Here is a 12,431-nt window from a genome sequence, read left to right as displayed (position 1 = left end):
GTATGGCAACAAAAAGAAACCCCAAAAGACTGGAAACCTTTTAGGGACAAGGTAATCCATACACCCAGCCACCAAGGTTCACAAACAAAATCCAAATGAAACTAAAACCATTTTTAACACACATTCAACTTAAAATTAAAGATTGTCCATGCTGTGTTTGATCCAGCACTTCACCTAGTGAACACTTTCATACTTAATCCTAAATACAGAGTATTGGGGGGCTATTTAACCGGGGCAAAGATCACAATCCTATTCAATCCTTAGCTGAAGATTACACTCAAGCTCTTGCTACTAGGAATTCCCTCAGTGATGAAGAGTGGAAACTTTGGCTGATTGCTTCTCTCACTTTCACATGAAGGGGAGAACAGTTTCTTCCCTGTTGCCATCAGACTCTCCTTTCCTTCTCCCTATGTACTTTATGAGTGGTACGTTTTGCCTGTATAGGGCGCAAGAAACAATACTTTTCACTGGATCCCAGGAGGTGACAATAATAAACCAAATCAAATATATGCCACCTGGATCAATAACCAACCTGAAGCTTACTGGTCAGTGTGTCTAAAGCTTAATAACAACTAGAACATTCAAACTGCACCAACCCACAATCTGGGTTATAGCCCAGATTGTAGCTGCATAAACCCCCAAAAGAGAAAACGCTGGAAAATCTCAGCAGGTTTGGCAGCATCTGTAAGGGAAGAAAAGAGCTGACGTTTCGAGCCTACAGAACTCTTTATCAAAGTTTTGATAAAGGGTCACCTGGACTCGAAACTTCAGTTCTTTTCTCTTCTTACAGATGCTGCCAGACCTGCTGAGATTTTCCAGCATTTTCTCTTTTGGTTTCAGATTCCAGCATCCGCAGTAATTTGCTTTTATTCTGTAGCTGTGTAAATCTGGAAAAATTGACTTTACAGAAAAGCTACTTAATCCAACGGGGAAAAAAAACCTTAAAGACCAAGTGAAATTAGCCAATGGAATAGGTGCAGCTGATTGGTGGGTCAGGAAGCAGCAGGGTAAGAATCCCAACATGTGGTAGGTTTGCATCTTGTCCAGCCAAAGTGCCAAACGCACATGAAGGGAAGAGAGAAAGTTCCTGCAATCCAATTCCAGCTGGTAACTGGAGGTTAGGTACCTGGCTGTCTGCAGTTTTTAAAAAAGATTCATTCACGGGACATGGGCATCACTCGATACAGCAGCATTTATCGCCCCCTTCCTAATACGCTCTCCGTCTTCACTTCCCATTGCCTCGGAAAAGCAGCCAGCATAATCAAGGACCCCTTGCACCCCGGACATACTCTCTTCCACCTTCTTCCGTCAGGAATAAAAAGTCTGAGGACAATTGCCAACCAATTCAAGAACAGCCTGTTCCCTGCTGCTATCAGACTTTTGAATGGACCTACCTTATCTTAAGTTCATATCCTAGAATCATACCCTGGAACCCTACAGTGCAAAAAGAGGCCCTTTGGCCCATTGAGTCTGCACTGAACACAATCCCACCCAGGCCCTAACCCCTTATCCCTACATATTATCCCCACTAATCCCTCGAACCTACACATCCCTGGACACTAAGGGGCAATTTCTTAGCATGGCCAATCAACCTAACCTGCATATCTTTGGACTTTGTGTTGTAGCTAGGGTTGATCTTTCTCTCCACCCTAGCTGCAATTGTAACACTCTGCACTCTCTCCTTTCCTTCTCTATGAAAGGTATGCTTTGTCCATGTAGCGCACAAGAAACAATACCTTTCAATGAATACTGATACATGTGACAATAATAAATCAAATCAAAGAAACTGATGGTGAACTATATCCCTGGACTATTGCAGTCCTTGTGTTGTAGAAACACCCACAGCACTGTTAGGGACCTAGCATCCCAGACTCTCATCTGCAAAAGGCCCAGACAGGAGAGATATTTTTCCAAAGCTGTGTGAAGCCCCCTGTGCAATGCCTATCGGAAAAGTGCTTGCGGAGCCATTTGTAGAAGTTATTCCCCCCCACCAAATCGTTCTCATTTGCCTCATGATACTGAGCAGGCTGTACAAGTGAGAGAGGTTAATAAGGATAGGTATTAAAGAAAGAGCCTGTCACTTAACATTACACAGTTTATAAAGAAATATTAGATTAAATTATCCTAATTTCAGATTACATTAAGAATTCATTAGAGACGACTGAATTATTCTAGTTAGGGGTGCGATATGGTGTAGCTCTTTGCCAGATAACACGTTGCTGTATGAACACACTTGTGGTTATACTGTCAGCTAACACGTATGAAAAACATAAGATTTGTGAAAAGGAAAGGTATTAACAGAAAACAAAGGCTAACTGGAGGCAAAAGAGAATCTTTATCAGAATGTAAATCGCTGCGCACATCCCTGGAACCTGCCATTTCCTGACCCACGTTGTACCGGCGCACAATAGTTGCGTACATAGTCTGTTAGATTAGATTCAATGCTGGAACTCCCTGTTTGATGTTTCTATCGATGCAGGTTGACTTCTGACAGTGTCAAAAAAAAACAAGGTGACAGATTGCCTGTGGCCAGATGCTTCACAGCGAAGGGAGAAAGCAGCATTTTGTCAGGCGGCAGATGGGCAATGGGCTGCTTTGGAAGACACTGGCGCCTTGTCCTGGGTCTAATGAGGGGCTTCTGCTGAGTTAAGTTAACCGCTGTGATTCATGAATATCAGCAGCTTTGCTGGAATTACGCAGTGCAAGGCTATCGTACAAGGCACATTCTGTGACTGGATATGGACTACAAGTATATGTACTCTTATCTGAAGAGCAAGGTGACGACTTCTTTCAACTGGGTGGCACGGTAGCACAGTGGGTTAGCACTGCTGCTTCACAGCTCCAGGGTCCTGGGTTTGATTCCCGGCTCGGGTCACTGTCTGTGTGGAGTTTGCACATTCTCCTCGTGTCTGTGTGGGTTTCCTCCGGGTGCTCTGGTTTCCTCCCACAGTCCAAAGATGTGCGGATTAGGTTGATTGGCCATGCTAGAATTACCCCTTCGTGTCCTGAAATGCGTAGGTTAGAGGGATTAGTGGGTAAATATGTAGGACATGGGGGTAAGGCCTGGGTGGGATTGTGGTCGATGCAGACTCGATGGGCCAAATGGCCTCTTTCTGCACTGTATGGTTTCTATGATGATTCTAATTGGATTATGTCAACATCTGAACTCACAAATGCTCTCCAACGACAAACAGATACGCTGCAGACTCATACAGAGGTACAGTTCCAGGTGTTACTATCCTCCAGTAGGCCATCACAGAGGTATAAGTTCCATGTGTTACTACCCTCCAATAGGCCACTGTACGCTTCTCCAGCTTCCACCCTAAACATGTTAAAGAAGCCATCCCCTACGGACAAACCATCCATATATACAGGATCTACTCAGATGAGGAGGATTGCAACAGACACCTCCAGACGTTGAAAGATGCCCTTATAAGATCAGGATATGATGCTCGACTCATCGATCGACAGTTCCAATGCGCCACAGCCAAAAACCGCACCAACCTCCTCAGAAGACAAACACGGGACACGGTGGACAGAGTACCCTTCATCGTCCTATACTTCCTCGGAGCCGAGAAGCTACGACATCTTTTCCGGAGCCTTCAACATGTTATTGATGAAGGATATCCCACACCCCCACTTCTTGCCTTCAAACAACCGCACAACCTCAAACAGACCATTGTCCGCAGTAAACTACCCAGCCTTCAGGAGAACAGTGACCACAAACCACACAACACTGCCACAGCAACCTCTGTAAGACATGCTGGATCATCAACACAGATGCCATCATCTCACATGAGAACACCATCCACCAGGTACACGGTACATACTTTTGCGACTCAGCCAACATTGTCTGCCTGATACGCTGCAGGAAAGGACGTCCCAAGACATGGTACACTGGGGCAACCATGCAGACACTATGACAATGAATGAATGAACACCACTCGACAATCACCAGGCAAGAGTGATTGTCTCTCTTCCTGCTGGGGAACACTTCAGTGGTCACGGGCATTCGGCCTCTGACCTTCGGGTAAATGTTCTCCAAGGTGGCCTTCACAACACACGACAACGCAGAGTCGCTGAGCAGAAACTGATAGCCAAGTTCCACACACGAGGACGGCTTCAACCAGGATCTTGGGTTCATGTCACACTCTCTGTAACCCCCACAACTTGCCTGGGCTTGCAAATTCTCACTAACTGTCCTGGCTGGAGACAGTACACATCTCTTTAACCTCTGCTTAACCCTCTCTCCACTCACATTGTCTGTGCCTTTAAGACTTGATTACCTGTAAAGACGCACATTCCAACCAATATTTTGTAAATTGAGTTTGTGTCTTTATATGCCCTGTTTGTGATCAAACTCCCACTTACCTGATGAAGAGGCAGCATTCCAAAAGCTTGTCGTAGTTTCTGCCATCAAATAAACTGTTGGACTTTAACCTGGTGTTGTGAGGCTTCTTACTGTGTTTTCCTTAATTAATCCATATTTGTCTAAGTGACTTCACGTTGCTCCAACTGGTTTCCCAAAGCTTTCCCACCATTGCAGTTTAACTGACTGACCGATAGTTGCTGCTATAACATTTGTAGTTCTCCAGTCCTCCTGCACCAACCCTGCATCCAAGGAGGATTGGATGATTGTGGCCAATGCTTCTGCAATCTCCACCATAACTGTCCCGCATTATCTTCATCACATCTGGTCCTGGTGAACTGTCAACTTTACACATGGCCAGCCTATCTAATGCCTCTTCTTCATCAATTTTTAGCCCATGCAGCCTCTCGACTGCCTCCTTTTTTACTTGGGTGAATCTTCCTGGAAAGTGAGAAGCAAAGTACTCTTTTAATGCAGTAAATGTTTAGAACTGCAGCGCTTGAGGGCCCGGGTCAGGCAACTCGAGGGGCGGCTGGAAGATGCGTTTCTAGTCAGGGAGAACGAGGAGATAATGGCTGGGAACCATGAGCAGGAGGAGGTCTCAAGGGCTGAAGAGAAGGGAGGATGGACGACTGTTAGGAGGGGATCCGGTTTCCTCCCACACCCTAAAGATGTGCTCTTAGGCTGATTGGTTTTACCAAATTGACACTATTCTCCCCTGAATCTGGCTAAGTCAGGGGTTCTATTCGTAGACACGCAGGGTAGAATAGGTGTAGGGTGATGCGGCGGCGCGGGCTTGTTGGGCCGAAGGGCCTGTTTCCCGTGCTGGGTTGTTCTTTGTTCTTTAATATCTCAACCATTCCCCTGCCTCCATGCATAAGTCTACTTTTGGGTTGCTAATCTGCCCAACTGCTTTCACTCCTCCAGTTGGTATTTATATGACTTTTTGGAGCCTCTTATGTTATCTGCCAGTCTCTTCTCATACTCTCTCTTTGCTTCTTATTTGTTTATTTGTTCATTTTCCTTTTGAACCTTCTATATTCTGTCTAGTTCTTACTTGTATTATCCACCCGACATCTATCACTTGCACCCCTTTTCTGCTTCATTTTACTTTCCATCTCTTTCGTCATCCAGACAGCTCTGGATTTGTTTCCCATTTTTCCTCGCAGGAACGTACCTCCACTCCGACCAAATTCTCTCTCTATAGGCAGCTCATTATTCTATTATAATTTTGCCTGCCAATCTTTGACTCCAGTTTACCTGGGCCAGAGCATTTCTCACCCCACTGAAATTGGCCCACCACCAGTTAAATCTTTTTACTCTGGGTTGCCCCGTGCCCTTTTCAATAACTAACCAAAACCTCATGGATCTATGGCCAATTTCCCCTAAATGTTCCCCTACCAAGAACTGATTCACTTCACCCACCTCATTTCCCAGACTAGATTCAGCAATGCCTCCTTTTTCATTAGACTGGCAACATACTGATGTAGAAAATTCCCCTGAATACAATTTAGAAACTCCTAGTTCTATAAGTCCTAGTTCCTTAGCTCAAACTAAATAGATTCTGTGCTTAACTCCTCTGAAACGTATCCTCTCTCCAGCACTTCAGTGCTCTCCTTAATCAATACTACCACCCAGGATGGCACAATGGCAGTGATACAGTGAAGCAGTGCTGCCTCACACTGCCAGAAGCCCAGGTTCAATTCCCGGCTTTGGGTGACTGTGCAGACTCTGCACATTCTCCCCATTTCTGCACGGGTTTCCTCCGGTTTCTTCCCTCAGTCAGAAGGATGTGCTGGTTAGGTGCATTAGCCATGTTAAATTTTCCCTCAGTGTACCCAAACAGGCGCCAGAATGTGGCAACTAGGGGTTTTTACAGTAACTTCATTGCAGTGTTAATGTCAGCCTACTTGTGACACTAATAAATAAACTTAAAAAAAAACTTTGGTGTAATGGCAGAACATGCAATAAGATAATATGAAGTAAAAGATCAAATTCTAAAGAAGGTGAATCAGGAGCTGGAGGTATGTATGTATAAACCACTGAGCTGGCTGTTTTCTTCCCCCAGAGTAATAGGGAATGTAATAAAACTTGAAGGTTGACAGGAACGAATTACTCGTGGGAAAACCTACAGAAGAGCAGTGGGGGAATGTTAAAAGATAAAATGGGGAGCATACAGGCCCAACACGTTCCTTCTAGGATAATAGGAAGGTGCAATAAACCCAGAGAACCATGGATGACCAGAGACATTCAGAATATAGTGAGAAGGAAGAAAGAGGCTTATAAGAAGTATAACGGGAGTAAGTCTGCAGAGGCATTAGTGGAGTGCAGGAAGTGCAGGATGGTGCTTAAGAAATCAATTAGGAGAGCAAAGAGGGGATATGAGAAAGCTCTGGCTGGCAAAAGTAGGGAGAATCCTCAGTACATCAATGGGAAGAGGACAACCAGGGAAAGAATAGGACCCATTAGGGACCAAGGGGGAATTCTGTGGGTGGAGGATTTTGTGAGTATGTTAAACAAATATTTCACATCTGTCATCACCCATGAAAATGAGGTGGTATTTATGGAGCTCAGGGAGAGAGGCTGTGAGGCTCTAGAGAAAATCAGAGTGACAAGGTATTGGTAGGCCTAAAGAGTGGAAAAATCATTGGGTCCGGATGAATTGTATCCCAGGCTGTTGTGGGAGGCGAGGGAGAAAATTGCAGGGGCTCTGACCCAAAGTTTTAATTCCTCCCTGGCCACCGGGGAGGTGCCAGAGGACTGGGGAGCAGCTAATGTGGTCCCACCATTTAAGAAAGGCTGTAGAGACAAGCCGGGGAACTACAGACCAGTGAGTCTCACGTCTGTGGTTGGGAAACTACTGGAGAAGATTCTGAAGGAGAGAATCTATCTCCATTTGGAGAGGCAAGGTTTGATCAGGGATAGTCAGCATGGTTTTGTCAGAGGGAGGTCATGCCTAACAAATTTGATTGAATTTTTTGAACATGTAACCAAGTGTGAGGATGAGGGTAGTGCGGTTGATGTAGTTTACGTGGATTTCTGCAAAGTCTTTTGACAAAGTCCCACATGGGAGACTTATTATGAATGCTAATTCACATGGGATACAGGGTGGTCTGATAAGGTGGATTCATATTTGGCTTAGCCGTAGGAGACAGAGGGTGACGACAGGTGGCTGCTTTTGTGACTGGAGGCCAGTGACCCGTGGCCTACCACACGGATCCGTGCTGGGCTCCCTGCTCTTCATCATTTCTATAAATGCCATAGATGACTACACGGGAGGTAGGATCAGTAAGTTTGCCGATGATACAAGGCTGAGGGGTTAACAGTGAGTTTGCATGTCTTACAGGAAAATGGACAGATAAGTGGCAAATGGAATTTAACCCTGGTAAATAAAAAGTATATTTTTTTAGCCATAAGTAGGCTCACATTCATACCCTAATGAAGTTACTGTGAAAATGCGCTAGTTGCCACATTCTGGTGCCTGTTCGGGTACACTGAGGGAGGATTTAAGATGGCCAATGCACCTAACCTGCACATTTTTGTAGTGTAGGAGGAAACCAGAACACTCAGGGGGAACAGCTGGAGGAAACCCATGCAGACACGAGGAGAATGTGCAAACTCCACACAGACAGTGACCCAAGTCAGGAATCGAACCTAGGTCCCTGGCACTGTGAGGCAACAGTGCTAACCAGTGATCAGTGTGAGGAAGAGGCAGAGGGTGCTGCGGTTTTACAGCTTTTACAAAAGGCGAGCAGCTTTCTGACTTGACCCAGGGCCAGTAACAGCAAGGGGCCGAACGCTACCACAAGATGAGGACAGCGCCAAGCGAGGGGAGCAGGCAAGACACGTAGATTTGCAACAGTGAGGCATGAGGCCCCGAATGAAGCCTTAGAACAAGGACATGACGAATGAGGCAGGGGGCTGCCCTGAAAACTCCAGGCGAGTGAGAATGGAAGCGTGTGGGAGATGGGGCATAGAAATGAAGGTGAGCTTGGAGCCCCACGAATTGTAAATCCACCTCTACTACATAAATAGGAGCACACCACATAAATAAAACTCTACAAACACTGGTTCAGCCTCAACTGGAGTACTGTGTCCAGTTCTGGACACCATACTTTAGAGAGGGAGTGGAAAAGATGAATGAGAATGGGTCAAGGGATGAGGAACTTGAGTCACTGGATAGACTGGAGAAGCTGCTGCTCTGCTCATTGGGGAAGAGAAGGTTAAGAGGAGGCTTGTTAGAGATTTCAAAATCATGAGGGGCCTGGACACAGTAGATCAAGAGGAAACCATTCCTACTGGAGTGGAGCTGGGCTTGTTACTCTTGCGGGAAGCTGCCACAGACGCAATGGGCCAAAAGGCCTCCTTCTGGAACCACTCTGATTCTCCATGAATGAGTTGACCTCACTTGGGACAATCCGATCGACCCGCTCCCGATTGTTACTCGGTGACCCTGATGTAATGCTGACATGTCAGATGAGGAAAAACAGGCTCAGTTGTGATCATTCTTACGGAAGCCAACATTCACTGATCATGCTGCATGTTTATTTTAGAGAGAAAGCTCTGTAGTGTGATAGCAAAGTATGCCAGGAGGCACATCAATATCGCAGGAAGAAATCCTGTTCATCTCCCCAATTCCATACCAATTTCCCAATTGTTCTCATTCCTGCAGTTGACCCTGATCATTGAATTTACAATTAAATGAACAGCCTCACTCTCCCCTAGAGTATTGTCATTAAAGTTAGATTTTAAACAAACATTGTAATCCAGAAGATGAACGAGGGGTAAAGGCAAATAATTAACTCAAGCGACAGTTAACGTTTCACAACCGTATGAGAGAATACGTACTAACAAGCAGAAAAACCCGGGACCAAGAAAGAAAGTGGAGTTAGGATGACAAAAACTAAACACAGAGTATGAAGAAAATGAGCAAAGACAGAGTAAAAACGGAGGGAGAGAGACGGACAAGAAAGTTGGGCCAATTCTCCATTGTTTTCCAAAATGCCACAATCGATTGAACTGAGGAGATATTGATATGCAATTAAACACTCGTGGCTATAACTATCTGTGTCTTTCATCTGAAAATGAAAAGGTCCTTTGGGGAATCAGTCTCTAACACTTTGCTTATTGCACCGACAGTCTTTAAACTATCGTAATCTCAACTGCACAGCAGGTTTGTCATTGCTGCTGCTCTCGGCAGACCCCGGCCTTTTCCAGGAGGCCCGAGGGGATGGTGTGTGCTCAGAAAGACTCCCTGGGTGCCACAGGACAACAGATGGGAGGTGGGAGGCGAGGCAGAAGGCTTGCAGTAATGCAGGCCACACATACTATTGTAGGCATGGTCATTTCAGAGGAGCTCGGATTACAGAGCGTGGGGCAATGCGGAACCCTCCCTGTGCCTGCCTACCCACCCCTCTACCAAACACACCCCCGATAAACCTCTGCTTTGTAAATATTGTGCTGCAGGTGTTGTGGAATTGAAGGCAGTGACATCAGACAGATGGGATACAGAGCTTTACTATGGCCTTTAACCCTTTACAGTCTGCCAGGCATTTGCAGCATAAACTAATACAAGATTTTGCTTCCTGGTTTTCTTCCATCTTTTTCTGATTCTTATGGGCTCTTGCCCGCCCAGGTGAGGAACTGAAGGCTCAGTTCACGTTCGCAGCTAAATCACGATTTACCCTCCATTCACGAAATACAAGTCTGCAAACCTGCTGTTTGGTGAAAAGCTTTCGACTCTGCACAGTGAAGATGTGGAGATGCCAGCGTTGGACTGGGATAAACACAGTAAGAAGTCTCACAACACCAGGTTAAAGTCCAACAGGTTTATTTGGTAGCAAAAGCCACTAGCTTTCGGAGCACTGCTCCTTCATCAGGTGACTCGGCAGAGCAACAGGGAAACAAACGCACTTTTAGTGAAATGGCTTCCTGAGAATCTCAAAGCAGTGTGCATCGCAGTCCTATACAATTAACCAAGTTCCACAGTTTGAAAATCAGCAATGCAATATCAGGCATCAAGTTCTGTTCACTCAACTGTTCAGTGTGTTTGACAATTATCTTGGATATTAAGTACATATGCAATTTTCATTGTGATTAATTAATGGATTGCAAAGTCTGGAAATACTCAGCAGATCTGGCAGCATCTGTGGAGAAACAGGAGTCAATATTTCAGTTCTGATGAAAGGACCACAACCTGAAAAATCAACTCCATTTCTCTCTCCACAGATACTGTCAGACCTGCTGAGTATTTCCAGCATTTCGCATTTCTTTAGTTCAGATTTCCAGTATCTGCAGTATTATGTTTTTGCATCAAATAATTTAAAGTTTATTTATTCGTGTCAAAAGTAGGTTTACATTAACACCAATGAAATTACTGTGAAAATCCCCTAGTCTTATAGAGACGTATAGGGTAATGAAGGGATGGATAGGGTAGAGGTAGAGAAATTCTATCCGCTTAGAAAGGATAGCAGGACTAGAGGACACAGCCTCAAGATTGGGGGGGGGGGGGGGGCGTTTAGATCAGAGGTGAGGAGGAAATTCTTCACTCAAAGGGTGGTGAATCTCTGGAATTCGCTGCCCGTTGAAGTGGTGGAGGCTACCTCGCTAAATATATTTAAGTCACGGGTAGATAGGTTTTTGATAGACAAGGGAATTAAGGGTTATGGGGACAAAGCGGGAAAGTGGAACTGATCCACTTCAGATCAGCCATGATCTTATTGAATAGCGGGGCAGGCTCGAAGGGCTAGATGGCCTACTCCTGCTCCTATTTCTTATGTAGTCACCACACTGCAGCTCAGGTACACTGAGGGAGAGTTTAACATGGTCGATGCACCTAGCCAGCATGTCTTTTGCACTGTGGGTGGAAAGCAGAGCACCCGGAGGAAACCCACACAGACATGGGGGGGAACTCCACACAGACAGTAACCCAAATTGGGAATCAAACCTGGGTCCCTGATGCTGTGAGGCAGCAGTGATAACCACAGTGCCACTGTGCCGCTCCACATGCTGAAATACACCCCGTGCTGAAATTTCTATGTGCATAGAAGACAGGATCCATTTAAAATAAAACAGTGACTATACAACGAAGTGATCCAGCTCGGTCGCACGATCACATTGTCCTGCAGCAGTTTAAGGTTTGCTTTTAGCTGCTGGCTTAAGGGTACATACCTTGCTCCCTCTCAGTCAACACAATTGTGTTACGGTAGAATGCCGTCCTCATAAAACTAAGTGCCCCATGATTGAATTTCCCCTGCGACTTGTGCTGAGGTGGTCAGGAAGGTGCCTTTCACTGATAAATTAAGGTTGGAAATCTCTGCCCACTTACGCCCTGCCAGTGAGAATGGAGAATTTGGCCCTCAGCCAAATCTCCGCTCACAGCGGCGAGACTGGAGAGTTTCTGCCGTGAGAAAGGTCGGAGAATTCTGCCCTAGATGTTTTACGGCCAAACATCCGAGGGTGCTACACCTCTGTGCTGCAAAGACACAACTGCTATTTCAATACTACAAAACACAAAAGCAGAAAAGCTGCAAATACCTTCACATGGTGACCGTTCATATACCGTGTCGCGTCCCTGAACAGACGGTACATAATGAAACCGTGTGGATCCACACTGTCAATAAGTGGGTACGCGGTCTGTAAGAGAGAAGCATGCAGGACTGTCAGTAACCACTCCGAATAAAGATTCAGGTTCACATCAGAAGCGAGACGATAACCTTTGAACTATTACAATTACGTGCTATCCGAAACTCAAAACTGGAACATGCTTTTCCACCTTGTAAGATTTGGTGCTGGGGCGAGCAGCCACCTACAATTGAGAAACAAACTTGTTAGGATTCACCAATGGCAGCAACCAGAAACACTGCACCTCTTCTAAGTCACAAGCCTCCATAAGAGGCTGGGAATTTACTTTGCCAGGTGCGCAAGGCCCAAAAGTTGGGACTTGGGGCCACAAACAAATTTAAAGATATTGCCCTAACAAAAGAGGCAAGTGACCTCCCAAATGATACTTTCAGCTGGCCTGATAGAGGTTCTAATCAATTATGTACCTTCTGCAGCCTTA

General features: G+C 45.5%; 1 protein-coding gene across 1 annotated transcript in view; it reads right to left on the bottom strand.

The window, feature by feature from the left end:
- The window catches only part of timm50 (translocase of inner mitochondrial membrane 50 homolog (S. cerevisiae)), a 135,845-nt gene that overhangs the window by 19,979 nt on the left and 103,435 nt on the right, over window positions 1–12,431 (bottom strand). The window contains exon 7 of the mRNA XM_080181945.1: window positions 11,906–12,004. Within this exon, the coding sequence (XP_080038071.1) occupies window positions 11,906–12,004 (99 nt within the window). The remainder of the gene's footprint in view (window positions 1–11,905; window positions 12,005–12,431) is intronic.

The sequence above is a fragment of the Carcharhinus amblyrhynchos genome, unplaced genomic scaffold (assembly GCF_965287045.1).
Source record: "Carcharhinus amblyrhynchos unplaced genomic scaffold, sCarAmb.v2.hapA scaffold_44, whole genome shotgun sequence".
NCBI lineage: Eukaryota > Metazoa > Chordata > Chondrichthyes > Carcharhiniformes > Carcharhinidae > Carcharhinus > Carcharhinus amblyrhynchos.
Note: the sequence above shows the minus strand (reverse complement) of the source record. Positions and strands in the feature narration are given on the sequence as shown.